Genomic DNA, 26,227 nt, shown 5'->3' on the forward strand with positions numbered 1-26,227 from the left:
ACCCCAAAGATCCTCTGCCCCGGGGCTCAGCATGCACAGCCACTCCAAAAAAATACTTGGGGCTTTTCCACACAAACTAGCCCCACACAAACTTTCCACAGAAGCCGTACGTGGTGTGAGGGAGGAGGCAGCCAGGTACAACCCAGCCCCCTGCGCCCCCTCTCACACCCCGGCCCCGGGTACCGAGTGCCTGCCGCGGGCTGCCCCAGCATCGAGGGAGACGGGCCCGGCATGGGCTTCGCTGGGGGCGGGCCAGCCGTCGGCACGAGCGAGGGACGGACGGACGGACGGCGGCGGCAGGAGGCAGGGCCGAGGGAGGAGGTTTGAGCCTCGGCGGCTCCTGTCCGCTGCTGCCGCGGGCCCGCGTCAGTTCCTGCCGCCGGCCGGCGCTGCCATCGGGATCCGCCGACCGGGAGCGCCGCCGCCATGAGCCGCAGCTACAACGATGAGCTGCAGTACCTGGACAAGATCGACAAGAACTGCTGGCGGATCAAGAAGGGCTTCGTGCCGAACATGCGTGTGCGTGGGACGGGGCCTGGGTGCCCGGGGTGGGGGTCGGGGAAGGGGCGCGGAGTCGGGCTCGGGGCGGCCCGGGCGGCTGACGGCTCTCCCCGCAGGTGGAGGGCGTTTTCTACGTGAACGACCCGCTGGAGAAGCTGATGTTCGAGGAGCTGCGCAATGCCTGCCGCGGCGGAGGTGGGTCCGGCGGGGAGCGGACCCCCTGACCCCGGGGGTAACACAGAATCAGGCGGTTTGGAAAAGACCTCTAAGATCATTGAGTCCAGTCTGTGACCGAGCAGCACCATACCAACTAGACCGTGGCACTGAGCGCTCCTTCCATCCTTTCCTTGAACGCTTCCAGGGACGGTGCTTCCGCTACCTCCCTAGGCAGCCCATTCCAACGTGTAATCACCCTTTCCGCGAAAACTTTCCTCCTAATGTCCAAGCTCAGTCTCTCCCGGCACAACTTAAAGCTGTCCTCTTGTCCTGTGATCCCGCACGTCGCTCTGCGAGCCGCAGAGTGCAGCGGGCAGGCCCGGCGCCGGGCGCGGAGAGGCGGCGGACGGGAGCGCGCTCTCCCGCCGTGCGCGCCGCTCGGGCCGCGGCCGCTGTGGCGGGCTGTGCCAGCGCTGCCGCTGCTCGGAGTGTCCCTGAGTGCCGCTGTGGCGGGCTGTGCCAGCGCTGCCGCTGCTCGGAGTGTCCCTGAGTGCCGCTGTGGCGGGCTGTGCCAGCGCTGCCGCTGCTCGGAGTGTCCCTGAATGCCGCGCTCAGAGTTACTGGGGGATGCTGCCTGGGGCTGCTCGCTGTGGGGCTGGAGTGCAGGGCTGGATCCCAGCCGCCAGCTGGGCTGGGGCAGCACGCTGCTGTTGTTAGCACAGACCCCCGCACTATGGGTACAAACAGCAGAAGTTGGTCTTCAGTGAAATAAACACTGCATTTAATGAAACTGCAGATTGTGGACAATGCCTGGCTCTTTATACCATGTTAGAAGTCTTGCTGGTGGCTGACTTCTTTTTTGCCAGTGTTTTAAACAGCCTCTTTAGAAAGTGTTTCATTGTGATTATCATGGTAATTATCAGATTACTATTTTTCAAAAATCTTTTTCAGGTGCGGGTGGCTTCCTGCCTGCTATGAAACAGATTGGGAATGTGGCTGCATTGCCTGGCATTGTTCACGTGAGTACCTGCTTTGAAAAATCTGCTCTTTTTCTGTTCCCATTTGCCTGAGATTATTGCATTCCAAATGGAAACTCTCTCATGAGAAGAGCTATGGATCAAAGTTCTTCTCAAGGCAGTTTGTGTGTTAGGAACCTGAGTCTGACAAAGGAGTGCTTGCAAGGGCAGGCTGCAAAACTGAGTTATCAGAGAGAGAAGCAGCCACTTACTTCATTGCTTGTCTTTTGACATGGAGGTTTTCGTGCTCTTTCAGTTTCTTGAGCCACCTTTTCCCACTATTCATACTAATGGCTTGTTGGTTTTGAATTGCCTCTGCTCTGGAATACATGGAGAAGTGTGGAGAGAGCAGGAAGTGGTACCATTGTCTGTACTATTGTTACTGGCCTCATGTGAGTTGTGACCCTTCAGATGCACTCAACATTGACTTCCCTCATCCTGTGCCTTTTTGGAAGCAAAGCATCACATATAATGATGCAGGAGGAAAATGCTTACCTGTGACTCTTTTCAAGAAGTTCAAAGTACAATGTGGAAATTATCCCTTTCACATTCAATGTTGCATAAAAGCAACAAATTACAGATTTTTTAAATTGTCTCTTTTGGCAGAAGTTTTGAATTTATGGATGCAGTAAAAGGCAGACCATCATGCTACTAAATGCCTTAGGAGTCAGGCCAAAATGGAGTAAGGTAGAATAATAACAACCTTCTAAAATGGGAATTTTGGCTGGTAGTTTGTAAAAAAGATGCTACAATCATCTACATATTCAGATCTTTACTTTTTCTCTCTAAATCTTTCCAAGGATTTCTTGGTGATGTCAAGGAGAGGCAGAAAAAGCAAAGAATTCCATTCAAAAGTACTGTTCACTTCAGTGTGTGGTAGCACTTTAATAGATACTGAAAAGTTCAAATTTCTGGTAACTTTCTGGGTGTCACATGTTGGGAGTTTGGCTGACTGACTGGAAAAGTACAAAACCGTGGCTAATTCCAAGTCCTGCACCTACAAGATAGCGTGTCCTTGGGGCCTAGCTGTAGTATAATAACAAATAGTGAAAGAGACATAAGAGAGATGTAACCCGTAAGGAATGAGGAAGAGTTCATGGTATAGTTTAACCAATAGATTGCTTGGCTTACAGAATATTCATAAGCTTATTATTTGATGTATAAGTGTTTGATACTTTCTTCAATAAACCGGACTGGGACCGGGTTGAACCTGTGATGAACCAAATGGTGTCCTGGTCCCCTTCCTTCAACAGTCACAGGGTGTTTGCTTCAGAGATCTGCTCTCTGCTTTTTTTGACTGTTCTGTAAGTGCAGGAGATTAGACCCTTACCTGAGTTGATGTGTTAACTCCACCTACATCTGAACATCCATTCTCTTTTTGGTATATTTGTTTGCAAATATGACAACCACTGCCACAAGGCATAGTATAACCAAGGCTACTCTGCAAGCATTGAGTTTCATAAAGCTTTAAAATTGCCTTTCAGAGATCAATAGGCCTTCCAGATGTCCATTCTGGCTATGGATTTGCTATTGGCAACATGGCTGCCTTTGATATGAGTGATCCTGAAGCAGTGGTTTCACCAGGTAAGGATGACTGGCTTAACCTGCTCTGAGAAATATCTGGGATGGCATAAAAATACTTTTCAAAATGGCAGGACTTTACATTCAGAAACAAAGCAAAAAAAAAAGAGAATTACAGGAAGTTAAGGGGTGCTTAATTCTTGCACTTAGAGTGTTTATTCTTTATGGAGCAAGTCATTACACTGAGAACAGCTAAACAGTACAGGGACAATTGCCCTTGTGTTGCAGCTTGGACTTGTGATGTCCTTCAGTTCTGAAGTCTTTGACCTTGTTTCACCAGATTGATAAAGAACTGACTAGTTTCTTTGAGTAGTTTGAAAACATCTTTTGAGGATATTTCTCCACTTAAAACATGACTTTACAGTATGTCTGTCTTTATAGTAAACACCCAGATCTTTGGTTACTGACAGTCTGAAGCTTGTGTGGTTGTCATGAAACATGATACTCATGTTTTAGTTTTGCTTTAATCAGTTCAAGTGTTCCTAATTGACTGAGACCCAAAGTCTCTTAGTTTGGTATCTCCCCTCTAACATTAGTAATAGCAGAACCTTCATAATAAAGGTGGCATGATTATCTTTCACATTTGGTGTTGCCTTATAGAATTTACTATTATAAATAGTTAAGCAAAACATCAAGAACTGAAGTTTAGTATTCCTTATAAGTATTTATTACGTCTTATAACTATTTATTATTTATTCCAGTGAAGATTCAAAAAAGAACTTACTTTTGGGTATTGCTTTCAAGAGCATTTTACATCATGGAGCCATTCTAAGATCTGTCACTTTTCTTCTGACCTTAGGCAGCAGAACAGGAACATTCTCTCTTCTTTCTAGGGGCAGTGTGTTTTATAATTGTGTCCACTTCTCTTTGTCAGCTTGCTGGAGTAACTTTGTAAATGGAAAGCTCTGTAGGCAATCATACAGCTATGTCTTGGAGTCTGAGGCTTCATGTAAATCTGTTAAAATGAAACTTAGTACAGTTCTGCTTATTTTCTGCCAGTATTGTGTCACAGGAAAAGGAGTGAGATTGCGGCCTTCAGAACGTGCTCCCTGACATGGCTTTCTCTGCTCTTGCAGGTGGTGTCGGCTTTGACATCAACTGTGGCGTCCGCTTGCTGCGGACAAATTTGGACGAAAGCGATGTGCAGCCTGTGAAAGAACAGCTCGCCCAGGCTATGTTTGACCACATTCCTGTTGGTGTTGGCTCCAAAGGTGTCATCCCCATGAATGCCAAGTAAGAGAATGACTTTGTGCACACATCTCTAGAGGGGACATCTCTGTTGTTTGTTTTGACGCAAGATTCTTAGTGAGAGACTTAAGAAAGGAAAAGTAATTCTAGAATGCTCTCTGTTCTTTCTGCATGTGTGCCTTACCAGGACTGACATCATCATCAATGCACAGTCAGCTCTTTCCTCCCCCATTTAAACCCCTTAAAGGTTCTTGCTGGGTTCTCATTTCTTCTGAAAACTTCCATGAACATAAAGGCCTTTTTTGAAAGAGAGGATTATAGATAGAAAATAGGATATTTCCCACCCAGCAAAGAGGAAAAAGTGATGATGTACCAAAAGTTAATATATTTGTAGAGCTTTCATGAAGTATTAAGAAGCTGGACTTATTGTTAGGAGTTGGGGGCTGACCATAACATAATAGAGTAATTTAGGTTGGATGGGATCTTTTGAGGTCATCTCACCCGACTCCTTGCAGGAAGGATCTAAATCTAAAGTTAGGTCTGTCAAAAAAAGGCCTCAAGTTGCACAAGGCCATATCCAGTGGAGTTTTGAGGATATCCAAGGATAATCGTCTTATGTGTAGGTGTTTGGTAATTGCAGGGATTTGGAAGAGGCGCTGGAGATGGGTGTGGACTGGTCTCTCCGAGAGGGCTACGCCTGGGCAGAGGACAAGGAGCACTGTGAGGAATATGGAAGAATGCTACAGGCTGACCCCAACAAAGTCTCTTCAAGGGCAAAGAAAAGGGGCCTGCCTCAGGTAATGTTATCTTTCAGTGGGGCTGTGCATGCTCCCAGGGTTCAAATATAGATGTTAGAAAGTAGTTCTCTAATTCTGTGTCTTTTCTTGAAACTCTGTCTGGCATTTCTGGGCAGGGGAAAGATGAGATGGAGGTCAGTTCTGAATAATGCTATATAAAGCTGCAACAGAGGAGAATAATACTGGGCTTACCCAAGGTCTCTGGGGCCATCAGGTTTTCATCTGTTAATGTCTGGTACTGGAAGTTATATTGGGTGCCATTTCCACATCCAGATGCATTGTTTTTAAGAGATAGATGAGTTAGTGTTCAACTTTAGTCCATGTTTGCTCAGCAAGTTAATAGCAGGGCAAGAAAAGACACAATAATAAATGGAACTAGCTCATAACTGAATCACAGTTTAAGAGTTGGATTTAATTTCTGTATATAGTGTGATTTAATTTCTATATATATTTCACACTACTCTGTGTGGAACAATTTGAGATGGCTATACTAATGACATATTTGTAAAGCTTTCTTGTACATTCTTGGTCTAATTGATATTATTCTTTATTAATTGGGGTGGTGCAAAATTACAGCAATTTAACCTCAAAATAATGTTATGTCCCCAATTTTCACATTTGCCTTGCAAATAAGCAATCATCTGTTACAGAGTTGAAAAAATTTGGGCTTGGAAATGGAATATCTTGTTTTAATCTACTGAAAAGTTTTAAGTACGTAATTAACAAGATGTTGTAATTTCTTTGTGGAGTTATAACTGAGTATAAGCCTGTCTGCTTTGTCTGTACAAACTGAAGTTTCAATATGCTATACTCTTCCCATCCAGGCCAAAGTAAGTTGGAAAAAAGTGGCAGCACAGTCTGTATGTAGATCCTGCTCCTCTTGTTTAATCACAGTCTTGTTCCAACACCACAGGTAGTTAAAATTTGAGCAAAAAGGAAAATGGTGATGCTACTGAGTTCTACTTCCTTGCAGTTTATATGGGCATATTTTTCCCCCAAAAAACCTTTTCTAAACCCAAAACCTTGCTGTAGCAATTTGCCCTATTGCCTGCTGCTGTAGCTCTCCCCTGTGCTCCCAAAGGCTCCCTGTCTGATCAGTGTTTTGTGCTTGGCAGCTGGGCACCCTGGGAGCTGGAAATCATTACGCTGAGATCCAGGTGGTGGATGAGATTTACAACGAATACGCTGCCAAGAAAATGGGCATTGACCACAAAGGGCAGGTGTGCGTGATGATCCACAGTGGAAGCAGAGGGCTGGGCCACCAGGTTGCCACAGGTATGATCCGACTGGTGTAGCTGCCTGGAGTGAGGCAAACTCCTTAGTGTGGTCTTGTCACTGACAGCAAATTCCAGCACCAAAGAGCATTTCCTACAGTGAATTGCTGAGAGGATCCTGAATTGCCTGGTCTGGTGTTATCTGTTTGCAAACAGTTGATAACGTTCTGCCACAGATTTGCTTTTGCATTTGAGAAATGGCCTTGGGCTTGACCGTTGACACATGAGCTCAGTTTTAGGATATAAATTACAGACACTCTGTTAATCTCAAAGATTGCAGCAAAAAAAGAAGTCACTTAGACTTACTGTGTTTATTTTCCAGATGCACTGGTGGCTATGGAAAAAGCTATGAAACGGGACAAAATCATAGTGAATGATCGGCAGCTGGCGTGTGCCAGGATTGCCTCTGCAGAGGGACAGGATTACCTGAAGGGAATGGCAGCTGCTGGCAACTATGCCTGGGTTAACCGCTCTTCCATGACTTTCCTAACACGACAGGTAGGAACAGAGTTGTCTCTGATGCAGATATTTTTTTCCTGCTTCATCCCTGACATAGAGAACAGAGAGTAGTTGCACTATTTAACTTTATTTCATTTGTGTGTTTCTTAAACTGTTTTTTTCCGGAGAGACTTGCACAAAGCTGTAGTCCTGACAATCTATCTGAAACCTCTCAACATCACCAGGTTGTACTTGGCAGAAGCTGCTTAAGCAGTATTTTTGAAAACGCCTTGAGCTGGAAACAGAGGATATAAGAAAACTGAGGGTTTATTGCTAAAATTGGGGTTTTTTGTTGCTAAAGCCAGCTTTTCAGAGTTGCACAAATTTGCCTAATTGATTTCTGACTGAATTACAACAGGAAGCTGCCAGTGGGCAGAGAAACAATCTATGCAGTCCAATTCTGTCATTCTCAGCACTGTTGTATTCAGTTCCACTGTGGCTGAATTATGATGATCTTGTATCTCACATCCTGATTTGTTCTCTTTTTAGGCTTTTGCCAAAGTGTTCAACACAACCCCAGATGACCTTGACATGCACGTTATCTATGATGTGTCTCACAACATTGCCAAGGTGGAACAGCATGTGGTGGATGGAAAGGAGCGGACTCTGCTGGTGCACAGAAAGGGATCAACCAGGGCCTTCCCCCCTCACCATCCTCTTATTGCTGTTGATTATCAAGTAAGTTTACCTTTGGGAGAAGGAAATAGAGAATTCTGAATTAATCAGACAATTTTTAGACAGATACCTAAATGCTGTGAGTTAATTTTTTAAGGTAACAGCACTGGAACGCTGGTGGGATGGCAGTATTCAGCTTCTGTGTGTGTTAGATCTTTGGGGCACTGAGCTTCTCTTTCTGCTCCAGACACAAAATGGTTGGAAGAACATGAAAGGAAAGAAGTCCTTTATGGACTTCAGGATTCAGTGGTTTGCCTTGTCTGTCTGTTGGACACAAGGCTTTTGATCTACTGGTCTGCATCTTTCAGAGCAGTTAGTTTTCTAGAATGCTTTGATTCCAGGCACCTGAGACAACCAGGGATGCTCTCAAGGAATGTTAATCTGACTTCCTTTTCTGGAGACACAGTTCATCTCAGATTTTTATTAAGAATGAGATTTTTCAGCTTTTTCTTACGAATGAATGCTTTGCATCCACAGCTGACTGGACAGCCTGTTTTGATCGGTGGCACAATGGGCACCTGCAGCTATGTCCTCACTGGCACAGAGCAAGGCATGACTGAGACCTTTGGAACTACTTGCCATGGAGCTGTAAGTCAAGAAGTTATTTCAGGGAGGCATTGGGATGAGACTTCATCCAGAGAACAAGTTGTTGAAGGGTCAGCCAATTTGTGATTCCTCTGGTGGTCATACAAGCAGACATTAGCCTTGCCAGTAGTCCTTGCCCAGGAGAACTGCAAGGTAGAAGTCTTGGTCCCTTACTGAGTAGTTATGACTCCTTCTGCAGAAAACCTAGGGGATACTGCTCTTTATAAGGCAGATGTTAGGATGAAGATATGGAGAATAAGCTTATTTTACGAAATTCTGATACCTCTGAGCTAACTAGGGGGTTAACTGGGCTGAGGCTGTCTATATATAAAACTCCTCAGTAGTTAAAAGGTGTTTTCTCCCCTGTTATTCATAGTGTGAGACAATGACTGAGGAAGAGAAGCGTCTTCCAGTAAATTCCAAGTCCTGAATACTGTTTGGTTTGGGTAAAATGACACTTGCAGACAAGTGTGTTATACAAATGAAACTTTCCTACTCATCATACCAGAGGTGTGATTTTGCAGGAGCCAGTGACCTGAAGGCCAAATTAATTTCCTGTCTTCAGATTTACTGTGGTCTATGCTCTCAGTCATTCTGTGTTTGCTTATAATGCAATAATGGGTTTTTTTGATGAGAAAGAGTTTTGTTTTTCCAAACTGCTACAAAAAGTAGAACTAACACAACTGTTGGCCTAGGGTCGTGCACTGTCTCGAGCCAAATCTCGACGTAACTTGGACTTCCAGGACGTACTGGACAAGCTGGCTGACATGGGCATTGCCATCCGTGTTGCTTCTCCCAAACTGGTCATGGAAGAAGTGAGTTTAGTACTTCATTATCTTAGAAGGAAAAGGAGGGTCTTGCTCCCTGGCTGAATGACCCTCCCTGACCTGATTTTTTGCAGTGCTAAGCAATTGTCAGTACTGTAAATATGCAGCTTGTGTGATTTCTGATAGAGCTGTAAATTTTTTTGGAAAATGATGTAAAATGTTCTCTAACCTAAAAGCATGCTGAAAGGCGAGATGCCTGATTGACAGGTTTTGGGGGTATGTTTTTTCCTCTTCTGCCTGGTGATAGGGATAATTGCTGTCTTTGTGTGAGCATCTACAAAAGTAGCTATGTTTTATGGATTTTCTTCTTGAATGGTGTTCTCCCTGCCTTAAATTTACCTTACTCGGCAGCTTTCATGTAGATTAGTAGCATCTTGAAAGATCCTCTTTTAAGATGAACTCCTATATTTGCTTAAGAAGAGAACTCTGAATGGTCAGAGAACTTGGAGTATTATGACTTCCAGTTCTTCTGCATTAATGTGAGCATGCCTTTTCTGTTCACAACCTCACTCATAAAAGTGTTAATCATTTGGCACTATGCTTTTCTGGGTGTTGGTGTTATATGAACATATTGATCACATTAAAGTCTGTATTTAAGAGCAGCTTCCTTGTCAGAATAGGGGCCAGAGGGGGAAAATCTAGAGTTAAACCTTGACTGCTGTCACTAAGGAGCAGTGAAGATAAAACTTAAAGGCAACCTGTAAAGAACAAGTTGGAATCACTTCCTACTAGATAATGAGGCTTGCAATTCTAACATGCTGGGGCACTCATTATCTGAAAAACTGGATTAAAATAGCTAATATTTTATCTGAAATATGATGAGAGCTTATTTGGAAAGCTAAGTGTCTTACACATTTCTTAGATCCATCAGGTGGACAGATTCTCTATATGTTCACTTACTTCTACACTCTTCATTGACATGGTTATTTTTGTGAAGAGTGGATTTCAAAAGCCCACGCCTGATTTCCTGTGACTATCAGTTGTTTATAGTTTTGTCTTTTCTTTTTTTTCCCCCCCTCCAGGCACCAGAGTCTTACAAGAACGTGACTGATGTGGTTAACACCTGCCATGAAGCTGGCATCAGCAAGAAAGCCATTAAACTGAGACCTATTGCTGTTATAAAAGGCTAGGAGCCAACAAGGCACCCATGTCTCCAGGCCTTACACAAAACTGACTAGAGTTATCATCTTCCCACACCTCTTGGGCTCTGTAGGATGCTCAAATATCACATTCCTGTTCTGGAAACAACAGCTGAGGATACACCTATTTTTACCACTCCTAGCCATAATTAATGCCCCTCCTCCTTGTTATATGGCGTTGTTTTCCTGTGAGGACGGGGCAAAGAAATACGTAAGTCTTGGTTTTTATATGCAGTCCTTCCTCCATTTCCCTGCTCAGGCAGGACTTCAGACTTGCCTGAGTTGTCACTAAGTGCTGTGCTGCAAGACCACCTCCATCATTGAAGGTGGTGTTTGAACCAGAGCTGCTGTCACCCCACCTGAGTGCCTGGAGCTCTTTCTACATGTGGAAGTACTCTGATAGACAAGGTGTTGCACTACATAGTCTGTACTGCTGCATGTTTTCTGGTAATTGGGTAAGAAATCTGCAGTTGGGACTAGTCTCCTGCTCAGGTTGAGAGGGGCTAGCTAAGCTGGAGACACTGTCTTACCCCAGCCTCTCCCATTTAACACAGCACCTGGTGAATTTGGCTCAGGACAAGTAGGCATTCCACAGGTTTTTGGAAAATCTGAGTAGAACTGAGTATGTTGCCTTGAGAGGTTTTGTTTGCCTAGTAAAAGTTGTGACTTAACTTAGGGATGTGCTAATCCAACATTTTAAGAAGCTCTGAGCATGTGAAAGTTGGGTTGGGTAATGCTGCTCACTGTGTCCCACAGCTCTGATTCAATGGAGCCCAGTTTCGGAGTCAGGCCCAATGCAGTGGGACTTAGAGTGTTTCTTTTACATTCATTAACCAAGGCTGGAGGGGAAGTTGACCATCCCCACTGGATCATTTTGGGGATTACAATAAAATGGGAAGATGGATGTGGCAGTGTGTCTGTGTCACGTTTATTCTGTGTACTTGAAAGCAGCCAACAGACATTTTAGCCACATACGAGCTTGAAACGCGCTGCCTTTTGTGACTTCAGGTGATGGATCTTGCAGAGAATGTGGAGATGGCAGGATTTCTGCAGGATACAAGGAAGGGCAGTGCAGTGCTGTTTTCCCAGCTCGGTTTTGACAGGAGTGTGTTGGCTGTTACCTGTCCTGCCGAGCCCACCACCGAGCCCACCACCAGGCTGCCTGCAAGGCTGGATGCCGGCACAAGAGGGCGGCTGCAGGGAAACAACAGCCCAAAGCCACAGGGGAGCCTGCCAAGGACTCTGTAAGGGGAGCAGATGGTGATTGATGGACTGCAGTGCCTTTTGATGAAACATCCCTTTAAGTGCAGGATCTTAGAAGGCATAATGGCATTTCACTGTTGTAATCCCTTTGTTCTTACGGGGTTTTTAGGTTCAAATACTGTGTTTGTGCAGGTTCAGAAGCAGCACATGTGCTTATAGACACTGCTATGAGTTCTTACGGGTTTGAACTTACAGTTTCTTGTTTCCCCCTCCTTTCTTCAGTGGAACACTTCCAGATTGACATTTCAGAGGTCTGAGACATACTTGCTGAGTTTAAAACAAAAATCATTTCACCTAGAAATGTGAATTAGACTCCAGTGACTGAAAGAAAAATTGGTCTCAAATCTTCTACAAAAGTCTATGTTCCTTGCACAAGTTTCTGTCTATAAATACTTCAGCTTCTTTGATGTGGAATGTAAGGGGAAAAAATTCACATATAAAAAAATTCACATTTAAAAATAAGCATTTCACAAATACAGTTCTCCTTCCAACTTCTACTTACTGTTACCATTAAGGGACAAATTTAAGTTTTTTACAAGCAGAAATCATAAGTACCATGGAGGTGCTGTCATATGCATGGGATGCATGCCTTATGACCTCTGATCATCAGTGTTTATGCATTAGCAGTCAAGATTGCAAGAAGAGCTGTCAGTTTTGGTTTCCTGTTACAAAGCTGGTGTTAGTTTTGGTTATATATTTTGCTGTATGAAGTCAAGTGCTGGTTTCCTTACCACCTAAAAATGAAAGGAAAAATGTAAGATGTCTCCCAGTTCTTTGTTTGAACCAGGATTTTTTTTCCAGTTCAAGTGTGTCTTTTTTCTGCAAATAGGGTTGTCCACCAACTTTTTTTTTATTCTGCATTTTAAAAAATAAATTATAAGAGGTGTTAGGTAGAGAAGACATGCAGTATTAAATTTCATGTGCTGAAATACAGATGGATCTGCAGGAGCATTTTGACAACACCAAAGAACCAGTGTGATTATTGAACTATCTCTGCTTCCATGGGGGATTACTAAGAACTCTAAGAAATTCCTGTTGATGATGCACTTTCCTCCCCAAGAGACTGAAAAAGCCTTGGTGAATGAGTGCTAGGCCCTTTTTTCCCTGGGATACCACACTTAGGAGATCTGGTCTACATCTACCCTTGGCACTGCTGCACACTTCTGCTGCACAGGCACTCAGCTGTTCCCTGCCTAAGTTCAGCTGATTCACTCATCTGTGGTCTGCAGCAGAAGGTTTGTTGGCTTGCACAGAGTGTCTGCACTGTCTGCACTTCAGTTGCCTTTGGGTGACTCTCAGAAAGCCCTGGGATTGCACCCCAAGCTGGGGGTGCTGTTTGTGGGGTGCAGTGGCAGCTGGAAGGGGCAGCACTCACCGCTGGGGTGCAGCTGATGGCCTCCCTTGACTTGGTCACACTTTGTGTTCCCCAGGTGCCTAACTTCCTGAATTCAGCCTCTCCCAAGGGAAACCTGAGCGCAGCCAGGTAAGCTGCTGGGGTGTATTTGCACCATACTGCACACCTCACGGGTTGGGAGCCTGGTGTCTGATGTTTATCGCCTGGTGTCACATTTGTCACCATCCTAAGTGGGATTCTGGGATTCCTCTTCCCTCTGCTCTGCCTTTGCCTGCTGGAAATGCAGCTCTGCACACACCACTTCCCCCTACGCTGGTGGTCCCAGGCTGGTGTTCTGGCCCAGGAGGAGCAAGTGATCTCTGACACATCTCTGGCACAGGCACCCCACTCTCCTCCACTCTCCTTTGTTCTTCTCAAACATAAACACACTTAACTGGCCTCTTCTCCCCCCACTGCCCCAGAGCAATCAGACAGAGCCATGTCCCTCCTGCAGTGTGTGCCAGCACACTCCCTGCTTGCAGGAAAGCTTCACTGCAGCAGCCAGCCCTGCTGTACCTGGCATTCGCTTTGCTCTCTGGAGCCCTATCCTAGCCCAAATGGTTTTGATCACCACAAATTTGTTTTAGATTTGTTTTTCTGACTGGAAAGGTGGCAGTGGGAGGTGTACTGTGGAAGAGCAGGAGCTCTGCAGTCCCCAGACGGGGAGATACTGGGTACAGGTGCTTTGTCCTCTGCACTATGGGAGGAAGAAGAGGGTGACTTCCTGGCACTCACAAACACCAATAATTATGTGGTTTCTGGTGGGGTTTTTGTTTGCAATATGTAGCAGGAGGGTGGGGGTCATGCTGAGCAATGCGTGAGGTGGGAGAGCAGAGGGCACAGAAATCCCTCTGTCCCCCATGGCAGATGTGCACAGAAATCCCTCTGTCCCCCATGGCAGATGTGCAGCTTGGTCTCCTCAGGCAGCCAACCATCCCCTGCCTGAGGAGCTGCTGCTGGCTGTCATAGTGCTCAGCACATCCCCATCTTGGTGCACCCTTGTTCCCAAACCCCATAAGACTGCTTTGGGTCATGTTGTATATATAAATTCAGAAACCAAAATAGTCACTAGTCTTAATTGCGGAGATTATGACCAGGAAAGGGAAGTTGAATCATCTGCCAGCACTTAATTTAACATTTACTAGGTTAGCAAAAGGCACGCAGGGGCTAGGCTGCCCTCACATGCTGAGGTGTTTGAGTCAGCCTTGTATATTGGAGCCTATTCCAAGAAACCACCTGGTTACCCAGCTCTCAGCTCTTAAGAATTGTAACCTGTTTGTGCTTTTAATCTTAAAACCAAACAAACCAAAAACCTGCTTGTTTTATTTTTAACTAACGCTTGTTATTGTGGTGCTTTAAATTTGTGTCATTCACAGACAAGTTATCAACCTTTAAAACCATAGGTAGGCTGATGAGTTCCTCTACTGTTTCCCTGCCAAATGTTTAACCAATTCTTGGATGAGGACTGAAAAGGTATCATTGTAAATTATTCTTTCCCTCAAAGGTATTTATACTGTAGCTGTTGCTAAAGGGATTTTCTCCGCCTTTCATTGGAGTGTTTTTGTCAGGCAGATACACAGAGCCATGACAAGCCCTTTCTCTCCATTTTGAGTATTTTGAGTATCTGTATATTTTGAATCTACCCAGAAAGGTCTTTGCCCATCTTCTGACACAAGCTGTGCATGTCTGCAGGGCTGGAGCCCTTTCATGGTGGAAGAACTGAGCCCTGCAGAGGAGGAGAAAACTCCATCCGGGAGCCTTTGCCCAGCCCGAGACGTGGGGCTGTGCTGGCAGGAGGGTGCCTGTGGGTGCAGGCAGTGCTGGGTGCCCTCCTACCCCAGCAGCCCCAGTGGGCCCTCCATGGCACAGCATCTCTCCCCAGGGAAGGGAGCTCAGGGGGACTGCAGTGCCCCTGGGCAGCTGCCAGCGAGCAGGGAGGGAGAGCCCTGCCTGCAGGCACGGTGTGCCAGCAGCTAAGCTCCTGTCCTATCCTCACTCCAGGGCTGTGGGGTGAGCTGGCCTTCACAAGTCTCATCAGGAAGTCCAGGAGATGTGCAGCCTGCTGGCTGCTCTTCTGCCAGACCCCATGAGCTCTTCTATTAATGGCCAGTGGATGAGGCAGAAGTTTTATCTTGATAGAGAAACACAAAGCCCTGCTTGTGCCAATATTCCTTTCCTTGTCTCTCAGTTAGAAATTCCAACAATTTGATGATTATCAATAGCAGCCAAAAGCGCCGTTGCTGTCTCCTTTTCCCCTGCTTCTCTGGCAGAAAGTGAATCCTCCATCACAGACTGGTCCTGGAAAGAAAAGTTCAGCTTAAGGCTCAGACATTCAAATCCCTCATGGATTTTCCAGTCTGTACCAAGTCACTCCATCTTCCCGTGTCTTGGTGCTCTATTTGCAAATGGGAATAAAAATTAATTCCTTCAATCTCACTTTTTATTTGTCTTTCCTATTTAAATACGAGTCTGTGATTCAGGGACCAGATCCTTTTGCACCTATGAGTGCTGCTGATCACAGTGGTACCTCTCTGTGAAGCGTGGCCTCAGCTGTCCCATGCTCAGTGTGTGCTGGCTTCTCCTGAGGCTTCAGTGCAGCTGGAGGGATGGGTTCATTCCTCTCACAATCCAAACTGCAAGTAGGAGAGAGTGTAAGCTGTTCTGAATTTCAAGTAGTCACAGCAAAATTTAGAATAACTTTTTCCTCGTCTTCTGGCTAGAACACAGAGCCACTGAGCCAGACTCTCTCCTGGAGTTCAGTGTTAGTGAGTGCCTAAATTCCTCTGTGCCCATGTAAAATGCTCAATGTGCCATCTTTGTGTGCTAAGGGGCAGAAGCTGAGAGGGTGTCGGGTTGCTCTTTCAGGGTGGACCAGGGAAAGGGGCGGTGTTAGGTGAATGCTTTCAGTCAGGAAACATTCAGCAATGGATGTCAGCACATGGAGGTTCATTTTCCTTTACATCACACTTCACAGTCCTACCTGAAAAACCTTGAACTCTAAAGATCAAATTAAAATGCTGCATGTCAGGGAAGAAAACAATTAAAAGGCCTCCACCTTTGGTTTCAAACATATCCTTATGGATCAACCAGAAATTGTTCTGCTCTTCAGCTAGCCATGTTTACCATGGGAGCTAGCCCTTAGTGTCGTGCCATGAGATGTGATGGGCCCTGAGTCAGTGCCAGAGTCCACTTCCCCAGCCTGCAGGGCCTCTCGTGCCAGTGTCACCTCAGCTCTGCCTTTGCCACCTGCACCTACCACCCTCCCCAGGCTCCATGGCACCACCAGGGATGAAAGGCTGGGTTCACTGTGGTTTGTGTTCAACCCACCTTTCACAGTGCCTGGTGGACCCATCTCCCCCCCTCCCATCTTTGGTGACTCAGCCAAAGAATTTTAATCTCCATGGTCTGTCTGTAGGTGTAAAATGTAATTCAGTGGAGTTGGGCTTTTTTATCCCGAAGCCACGAAACTGTTGTCAGAAGAAATTGATACACGCAAGTGAGGGGAACAAAGTGCTGCTGGGGAGGATTTGACTCAAGACAGCACTTCAAATGGAAATTTCCCTGTTTGAAGTGGAAACATCCTTCATCCCTACCCCTTTCATTTCTGTTATGCTGTGGGAGCGGGGGCTCAGGGGGTCTGTTCAGGGGAGGGGTGGCTCCTGCTCTGGCTCTTGTCCACAGGAGGTTCCTGTCTCCTGGCTGTGGGTGCCCTCACTGCTCATGGGAGCCCTGGGGAAATGTTTTTTTTGGGGTGAAGGGGCTCCTGCAGCCCAGCTTGGAAGCACCTCAGCCACTGCCCTGCTGCCCCAGGGCTGCAGGCTGGGAGCTCTCCATGCCTGACCAGCTCTGGGCATGCAGGTCTGTCCATGTAAACACCGAGCCTATCCCAGGCACCTCAGATCAAATCACAGGCTCTTCCCCTTCCTTCAAAGACATCTGAAGCCTAAAGGAAATAGATCAAACATGTAAATTTGAACTGAGATTAATTATACATTTGCAACTGGAGGGGGAAGGAAAAAAAGTCATTAAGGTTTGACTGCATTAACTATGCCTGTGGGGATGTTTCTTTGTCTCTGCATGTGATGACACTCCATGAGATACCAGGTCTGGTTCCACCAGATCTCAGGAAAAGCCTTAGAGGCTTCAGGAGACCCTGCAAATGTGTTTCAGCAGGCGGCAGATGAGGAGAAGGAAGCACAGCCTGCTCAGAGCACTGGAGGAGCCTTTGTTGAGTGGCTGGAGGCTACTTCTCAGCTACCCGATTTCAAACAAGTCTAATTATCAGTTGGATAGGGTTCAGGACACCGAGGGAGCTGCCAGATCTTTCATGAGGAGGTAAGTTTGTCCCACTGAATTTAGGATTAAAAAAAAATCAGGAAAGACGGATATAATTTAATTTAACCATGGAAGTGTTGTCTTACATCCATAATGAACCAGGTGGAATATACTCCTAGTTCTATCTGGCAGCCTGGTTTATACACACTTTTCCTTTGGAACATTTGTGTTGATATACTTTTATCTAAAACCTGGCTGAAATGAAGAGGCACTGGAAATTTCACTATAAAACCTGTTTTCCAAAGAGCTCCATCCCAATGAGTCTCATTAAAAATTAGCACGTGATCTTCCAGAAATCTCAACAGCTCTTCAAACCTTTTGAACTTTTTTTACTCTGCCCTACAAACTACCTTTTCTTAAACCTTTCCAAGTAAACTTTAAATAAGTCTAATGAATTTCCCATTCACATGTTTCATGGTGTGGAAGCCTTAAGCCTTCAGATCTGCTAAGTCACTTTCCTAATTGTTGCAGTGAAGTTGCTGTCAATATTTGAGCATACACTTGTGAACTTCGTTCTCAGCATTAAAAGTTAGGGCTAGCTGAAAGAAGGGAATGCTTGCAGAAAACAAAAATAAACTCAAAAATTGCCTCTGTTTTGTGGGCATGACTCAATACAAATATATTTTTTTTACATTGTTTCTCATTATATTCTTCCAAACTGAAAACAGCCTCATTTACAGATTGGCAGAATAATATTTTTCTTATCTGTAAAACTTCAGGTATAAAGTAAAACACACATCCTGATGATTGCTGGGCAGGGGTTGCTGCTGCTATTGTCACACCTGAGTCCCAGGTTGTACCAGCTGACACCTGCCCACGCTCCAGCCCTGCTCTCCAGCCCCTGGTGCCTGCTCTCCCAGGTGCTCTGTGGTGTTTGCCCCACTCGGATCTGTGCCTACACCTGCATGCCAGGCTTCAGTGCTGCACTCTTCATCTCTTGCAATCACGGACTATGTGGGAACTCACCAGTGGCTTTCTCAGGGATGCTCTTCTTACCCTCTGCTTCAGCCATTGAAAGTCTGGCCAGAGACCCCACTAGACTGTTCTTAGGAAAAAAATAATCCTGAGACTGTAAAAGTACTCCTTAAGGCAGTGACAGTGAAATTCCAGTAAAGTTTGCAGAAACTAACCAATGCTCAAAGAGTTTTGTCAGAAGCAAATTTAAAAATGTTTAAATGCAACATGTTTTTCAATCACAGAGCCAGCTAATTTCATTCACCTCTGAAGGCACTGACCACTTGTAGCACAGAGCAATTCAGCTGTTTCATGGTGGTGGCATTGCTGCTGTTCTGTCTTTTCAAAGCAAGCTCCCCCAACACATGCAGCTCCAGCTCAGCACCCTCATGAAACTTGCTTTTAGTAAAAATTGAACCAGCTGGTAACTGAATGAGCTTCTCAGGATAATATAAACACCGCTTAATAACCTTATGCTTTATGGGCTTGTTAATGTAAATGGAAATTTTAAAGCTTTCATGGTGCTGCAAAATGCAAAGCTATGGAGCACACTGCATAAACAGAGACAAATTCCTTGCATTTGTACTGCTTGTCATGCTGACAGCTTTGATCTGTCCTAACAGGGCCCTCAGGATCTGCACCACTGCCTGCAATGGGGCATTGCCCCTGTGAACCAGGGCTGCAGCAGCATCGCCCAGGTGTGTTGGGGGCAAACTGCCGGGGCTGGGGGCTGAGGGAGGAAACAGGGGAACAGGGCAGGGCTTTTCATGGCTTTTTGCCTGGCTCCAGCAGTGGTCTGCATTGGTCAGCAGTGGAATGCTCATGGCAAGGAGGATGCCAGCGGCATTGTTGTCATGACAGCCTGGTAGAGAGATTTATTTGTCCCTGCCACCCTCACTGCAACTGTAATATAAGGGAATGGGATGGGATGGGATGGGATGGGATGGGATAGGGTAGAACAGAACAGAACAGAACAGAACAGAACAGAACAGAATAGAATAGAATAGAATAGAATAGAATAGAATAGAATAGAATAGAATAGAATAGAATAGAATAGAATAGAATAGCTGCCAGCTCTGCAATACCAGAGCTGGGTAACTTGCAAGGGCAGGTTTATCTACAAGCACAGGAGCCCTGGGTGCTTCCACTCATGCAGGGAACAAGAAACCCATGCAAACAGCTCCTGGTAAAGCATTACAGGGGCAGTCTGGCGATGTTTTCCAGTGGGGCAGGATCTACTGGTGTTCCCAGCACAGAAGCAAGAGGTGGGCCACGCTTTTGTTGAAACAGAGGCAAAGCCCAAGGCTCAAGTAATCTGAGTTTGCCACTTGGCTCCTGATAGTAGGTGGGCTGAGCACTGTAATCTTCCCTCACTCCCCAGGTAGAGCACAGTCTGCTCACATCTGCTCAGCACTTTGATAAACAATACACTAGGAGGTATTTTGCAATGATGAACAAGAAGTGATGATAGGCAAATAAATGTGGTGGTGTGTCTGAGGTGCAGGAAAATATATTAAGTTTATGGGGGGGTGGATTGGATTTTTCTCCCCAGAATTAATCCTCCCCAAAGATGTCATGTCTGACTCGTTCCTGTTTCCCTTGTTTCAGCCACGCAGCTCATATATTATCAATCAGTGTGCTGCACCTCAAAACCATTTTCTTGTCCCCCTCCCCTCTTCCACACTTACTTATCTTCCCATGCAAAAACACCCCAACACACACTCCTGCATTTGTACCTCTGGCTATTTTCATTTCCACATTACAGTTTATTATCAGTTTCTCTGGTGAAGCCCCAGTGTGCTTTCATGCCTCTGGGTGTGGGATGCATACATCACCTCTGCATGAGTGATCCCTTGGGATAAGCTGTGTGCAGCTGAGCCTGGAACTTCTTCAGTGCTTTTTGCATTTAGAAAGCTACATCAAGAGAGCAGCCTCACATAGCAAAATGCTGCAGTACCTACATGAAAAGATGTGAAAATTCTGTTTATTTGTAGCTACTTGTTCTCTTTGTGATCTCAGTGCAGATGGAAGAGATTGGTTAGGATTCAGTGCTGACATCTTATAGCCCTGGAACACAAAAATCTGCTATATTTGCCCAGAACCACACCACATCAAAACAAAATAATGGGGACAAGCAAGCTGCTTTGTGAGCAGCACAGTAAATGCAGCTTGGCTTGGCTTTGTGCTATATAAGCTCCAAGGCTTCACTGCCCACTACCTTCCCCACATTTTCAACATTTCAGCCTCCCACAGACCATTCGTGTAGCTTTCCCCTCCCCCCAAAACCCCTTCAAAATACTTATTTTTTTCTAACTAGCTCCAACAGAACAGGCAAGAAGTGACACAAAGCACATGTACCTGCTCACAGCAGGCTGGCTGACCATCACGTGGGGCAGTATTTGCTTTCCCCTCTTTAAGGACTCTACATTGGCACTTTTTTCTGCTCTGGTGCCACCAGTGCTCATGGACCATGTAGGAATTTCATATCTTTGACACCTCTATCTCCATCCATATAAGAAGTGAGCTGAGGGGGTCTCCAAAATTTTCAAGGGTGTCTTCACTCCTCTAACGTGTTCTCTCAGCAAAGGCAACTTGAAGAACTTTTTTACTGCTCTGTTAGTGGATATAGTCACAATAAGGTAGAAAAGAATTGTGTAAGGGTCATGTGGGAAATACATGAGTGAGAATTCACAGTGGATTTTTACTTACAAGCACACCTTCAGGCGATGGAGAATGGGGGTTACTAGTGAGAAGCACCTGCTGGAGTTGTATTTGCTTAGACTATTTTGGAGAGGTTTACTAAAACCTTACTCAGCTATTGCACTTACCTCAGCTTACTTCAGCAGGGCTCTCCTGTTGGTACCTCTTCAGAGTCTCTCTTCAAAATATTTTGGATCTTGTTTTGCCTCCTGCCTAAGTATGCTGGAGACAAAGATACTCTGTGTGTGTGTGTGTGTGGACATTCCCTGCTCATTTGTTCCAGTAAGATAAATTGGCCCTGATTGCTTTACTGTCTGAACATGACTTTTCTATAGTGCCTTCTGGTTTTCTTTGGCCACATTATTGACACTGGGTAATATAACATGAAAGGATTGTGGATGGGCTTTTATAAAGAAATCAGCTAAACAGCTATTAGAGGATTAAAAGCAATGCCATGGCCAGGATAACACATCTTTAAAATGCTGATAATATCAAGAAGCAAATGGATTTGTAATTTAATGGCAGCAGAGAGAAGACTTCAGATGTCTGTTTTTTCCAGATTTGATAGAAAGATTAAAGTGGCTGCTTTTGGTGTGCAAGGGTTGGATAAAACTGTAGCATGGTTGCCTACAGACAGCAGCATTCACCTTTCTTGTAAATAGTAATTGTCTCACGTGGAGAGAATTCTTCTGGTCACCATTTTTATTAAAGCTTTAATTTTCATGATGACAGGCTGGATCATTCTCTGCTTTAAAGTCTGATAATGATACACTTCAGGAGCTTTGAAAAACCCTTTGTCTAGACAGAAACAACTTAATAAAGCTTTTGAAATGTGGCATTCACTTTAAACCTTTGCTGATGCCTGGACAAAAGCACCAATATTTAGGAAATCTTGTTTTTTATTTTCTTGTGCTAAAATTGTGCAAGAGGTTTGAGTAACAACAGGAACTGCGAGAAATAAAATCATACAACTTTCCTCAAGAGGGGTTCAACCTGTGACAGATTTTTCCTACAGAAAGAATTTCCTTTTCATCCAGAAATTAATTTTATTTTATAAAAGTAAATTAAAATACATATGGTATTCTGTTTTTTTGCATCTTCAGCATTGAGGCTGGATTGGGAGGTATTTTAAGGACATCTCCAGAGCTGTTAACGATATATAATCTAAAAAAAGTAGCTAGACAGCCTAAAGCAGTGATGGCCAAGCACAGGCCCAGGGTGGGATAATTTCCACTCCACACGGAGGAACATTCATCCGGAGAGATGAAAAGGGGCAGAGTCACCCCTTAGTCCCCTTCTCCAGCCAGCTGCTCACGAGAAGGTGGCACAGTGCACCATCTCTGAGGTTCAGGAATCAGAGGACTGATGCTCCTGGATATTTATCTGTCAGGGTCAGACCACTGTGATAGCAATCTGACCTAAAAATTCATCTGTGGCCTTATTTGGTGTGTCCTGCCCAGGAAGTAATGGTCACCCTGGCAATTTTTATTTTTAATGGTTTGGTTTGATTTGGCTATTTATTGTCATTATATCGTTTATTGTCATTATATCTGAAGATGCTTTTTATCTTCAGAGTGCTTTCCAAAGAAGTTTCACAGAATTTGCCTCTGGTACTCTGAGGGGGCGTATGTTTTTTATAGATAACCAAGATCTAATCTCTGCTTTGAGGGAGAAATGCAGTTCAGGCTTACAGAATTACCAGCAGCAATGCCACATTTCCAGAAATCTCAAAACTGAGTCAAAGAGAGAGACAGGGTGAATTTCTTGCCAGAGAAACACAAAGGAAAGAAGAAAAGCCAAGGAACAGTGGAACCCAATCAAACATTTGGACCCCTACCTTGCTGTCCTCTTCTTTCTTGGGTAGGAAATACAAACACTGCACAGCTGGAAATTAGTGCATTGGCTCTGGATCTGAACTGTCCAGGTAACTAAATCTCAATTTTTGAGTCTGGCAAACAGCCTCTGCAAAAGTAACAGCCCTCGGAGAAACAAAATAATCATTATAAAATGAAGCAGGCTCCCGTGTAAAGAGTAAGCACAATACCTGTGACTCCCATGGACACAGGAGCTTAAAGTGTACAAATGTTAAGAATAGTCTTCTAGAAAACAGCAGAGTATTTTTATACTAAATAATTTTTATTAGATGGCCAAAACACAAACCTGCTCCTTAGCTAAATTTGAAAATCTAGATGAAAAGTTTATTTTTATAGGTGGAAGTTAATATTTAATCCCTTTTCATTTTCTCCATTTTTTCCTGAGAAGTTATTACTTCTCTACTCCTGCAACTAGAGCTGTCCTGTTTGTGAAAAGAGAAAAAAGACACAGCCAGGATTAATTACATTTTTTATTTAAAGGAAATTTATGGACACATTTTGAGGTATTTGATCAGTATTTCTTCTTTATACATGAGTATAAAATTCAGGTGTTCAGTCAGCATGACACGAAGGAAAGACAAAAAGATACAAAACCATTTCATCAACACAAGGCCAAAAAAGCAAAAGTTTGAAAGGTGTGTTGAAAGTGGATGGGTAAAAAGTTTACCCCATATTCAGAATGGGATTTAAGCCTTGGAGAAAAGCAGGTTTGAAAACAAATTGGAGAGAAATTGTCATTTTAAGTAGATGCAATCCAAATTAAAGGTATTCCATGGATTTTGAGATATTAATTTTAAAAGCAGTGTCCTTTGAAAAAGTAATACAATATTCTAAACAAAAGGAGGAATACCTACATTTTCATGCAGATGTAAACCCATATATTCAACCTTTCCCTTTTTGTACACAGCAGTGTCTAACCGTTACAGGTTCTGTTTCTAAGCATATCATTTCTGACCTGCCAAAGACACAAACAAGACTATTTTGTCCATGAACTCAGATTTCAGAAAAGTAGGGAAAAGGCTTTCATTTTTTCAGTATATTGAGTGAAGCTTTGCTTCTGAAGATGCAGTTCTACAAAACTCTGTATCCCTCTTCCTAGCATTAACTGGAATGAGTGTCCAGCTTTATTTTCCTGAAAATTATCCTTAGAATAATCACCAAATAGCCAGAGTCTAGTGTATGAGCTGTTTCTTTCACTTTAGAAGATGCTTTAAAAGAAATAAGTTTCAAAATATAGCCTTGTTTTTAGCTGAAAATTTGTTGTTTCATAAGTAGAAGTATTTCTGTGAGTTTTCTGAAATATTCAGGGAAAGATATATATCTAAATCTTACCTCCCCCAGTCCAAGTGTTTGCAGTGCAGTGCATCTCAGGTTAGCAGTCAGGAAAAACAGACAGTAAAATTCACTGGACAAAGCAGGAAAAAGGGATGGGGAATTCCCCGAAATTGATTTATCTGGTTTTACTGTCTCAAGTGAAAGGCAAAAGAAAATAGCACATAATAAAAGCTGAATGAAAAGTAGAATGTAAATGTTGCTCCAATTTATCAGTCCAAAGGAAGCTTAGTAACACAGCTGAAGCAACCTGCGAGATATCTGTTTGTTCACAAATCACGTTTAAGTTTTATTCAGCAAACATTTAAAGTCTTTTGACAGATTAAAAATACCCTTTTTTTCTTGCCTTCCCTATCTGATTTTGCTTTCCCTGATATTAATTTTCACCCGTAGAAAATTCCCCAGGGTTTGAAATTGCTTTTCAGCCAGTCTTGAAGCTTTCTGAGTCCAGAGAGGAGACCTAGCTGCCCATCTCCTCAAATTCACTGTAGGGGGATGACGCTGGAGAAGTTTTGGACTCTCCATCGCTGTTGCACTCCCGCAGGGAAGCCGGACTGGGAGTTCCCGGGCTCTCCTTGGCAGAGAGCGTTTCCTTACTGGAAGAGCCTAAGGGATGGCAGTCCAGCAAGCTCTGCAGGTGTTTGATGTAGCTTATGGCAGCTCTCAGGGTCTCCACTTTGCTGAGGCGCTTGTCGGCCAATTCCTTGGGCAGGTGCTCCCTGAGGCGCGTGTAGCCCTCGTTGACGCAGCGCACCCGCTGCCTCTCCCTCTCGTTCCTCTTGCGAATGAAGGCAGGCTCGAAGGAATAGTCATAGATGCCCATGCAGCCAGGAAATGGGAGGTAGGAGATGCGGCCTGTGTGCCCGCTGTAGGCTTGCTCCCAGTAAGATGGGTCCAGGTGGAAGGGAACCCCAAAGGGCTCTCTCAGGGGTACCCCATGGGCGTGCACGTGGCTGTTAGCCAGGGACACAGATCCTGGAAATGTAATCCTCTTCGGTAGTTTATCATTGTCTTTAGTGCTGTCCATGCTTCTGTTTTTCCTCACCCGTGGAGTGTTAATTCCTGAATTTAGCTCCCAATGTATCAATCCAACATTTGTATAGGTACCCTGCCCCACAGGCTGCAGTTTCCTCCTGCGGTGTATAAAAACTCAGATCTCAAAGCAAGGCTAACAGCTCACGAGGTCCACACTGTGCCTGGAAAGCCTTGTTGTTTTTATAGGGGTAGGATGCCAGTTAATGTACAGACAGGTTTTAAGGACCATCACTCCCCAGTTTAAACCCTTCTTTTCCTGTGATCTTCATATTTCAAAAGATAATAAGAGGGTTCCTGTGTATTCCTTTTCTCTCCACTTGAAATTATGACCAGAAGAGTTAATGCCAAACATAAATAATCTTCCAGGCTCTAAACACTTCTCATGTATTGTAATCCACGATATCGTTTGATATAATTGTCTCCAAAAGATGGGTAATTTGCAAAGTTTATAGAGATCTTCAAAGTTTTGGCAGAACTCCTCACTTTCAGGAACCAAGGATCTTCTGTCATCTAAAAACTACCCAAAGGCTTTTCACAATGAAATCCAAAAGACAACTGCAAGCTTTGTTGTTTCGGCTGCTCTGGTTTAACTGAACCAGCTCACAAGCAGTTTGCAAAACTTATATGGCATATCTGAAGCTTTCTGGGAAAGCTGAGACATCTTCAAAGGAAAGAGTGCTCTCTTGTGGTTGCAAGTCTTGTCAGATAAAGAGTGTACTACGTGCAAGCATAAAAGGAAAACTGCCTTCTTTGCCCTAAGAGAGGTTTTTCCAAGAAGTGCGTTTCACAAATTGAACATGAACCTTTTGGCATTTTCAAACAATTTTCAAGGTTTTGTGTGTTTCTGCTCATTGTAGGAATGTTCTGGTCATTCCTAAGAGAACTTGGATGCCCTGATAGCCCCATGTGTAGCTATTACCAGATGCTTACAAGGATATTGGCTTACCTGATGGACCCTACACGCTGCTTTAATGGGAGAGCTGGAAGTCCCTCTTGACCCTGCCAGCTCTGTGCTGTGTCCTCCAGTTTGCCTGCAGCTTGCCAAATCAAAGAGGTGGACAAACTACAAGGACTTTTGGCAGTATAAAATCCTAATGTCCTTGT

At 44.5% G+C, this 26,227-nt stretch overlaps 2 protein-coding genes across 2 annotated transcripts; one reads left to right on the forward strand and one right to left on the reverse strand.

Moving 5' to 3' along the window:
- The first annotated feature begins 303 nt into the window (after window positions 1-303).
- On the forward strand, window positions 304-11,141 carry RTCB (RNA 2',3'-cyclic phosphate and 5'-OH ligase). Its single transcript, XM_064702506.1, has 12 exons — window positions 304-519; window positions 618-696; window positions 1,609-1,676; window positions 3,158-3,257; window positions 4,331-4,487; window positions 5,083-5,239; window positions 6,355-6,514; window positions 6,836-7,011; window positions 7,501-7,689; window positions 8,164-8,274; window positions 8,967-9,086; window positions 10,121-11,141. The coding sequence occupies exons 1-12, from the start codon at window positions 427-429 to the stop codon at window positions 10,226-10,228; spliced, it is 1,518 nt and encodes a 505-aa protein (XP_064558576.1). The 5' UTR covers window positions 304-426; the 3' UTR covers window positions 10,229-11,141.
- Window positions 11,142-24,083: 12,942 nt separating this feature from the next.
- Window positions 24,084-25,496, reverse strand: ASCL4 (achaete-scute family bHLH transcription factor 4). The gene has a single exon (XM_064732336.1). It carries the CDS (start codon window positions 25,113-25,115, stop codon window positions 24,549-24,551), a length of 567 nt encoding a protein of 188 aa, XP_064588406.1. The 5' UTR covers window positions 25,116-25,496; the 3' UTR covers window positions 24,084-24,548.
- Window positions 25,497-26,227: the final 731 nt, after the last annotated feature.

The sequence above is a fragment of the Zonotrichia leucophrys genome, chromosome 1A (assembly GCF_028769735.1).
Source record: "Zonotrichia leucophrys gambelii isolate GWCS_2022_RI chromosome 1A, RI_Zleu_2.0, whole genome shotgun sequence".
In the NCBI taxonomy this organism is placed as follows: Eukaryota; Metazoa; Chordata; class Aves; order Passeriformes; family Passerellidae; genus Zonotrichia; species Zonotrichia leucophrys.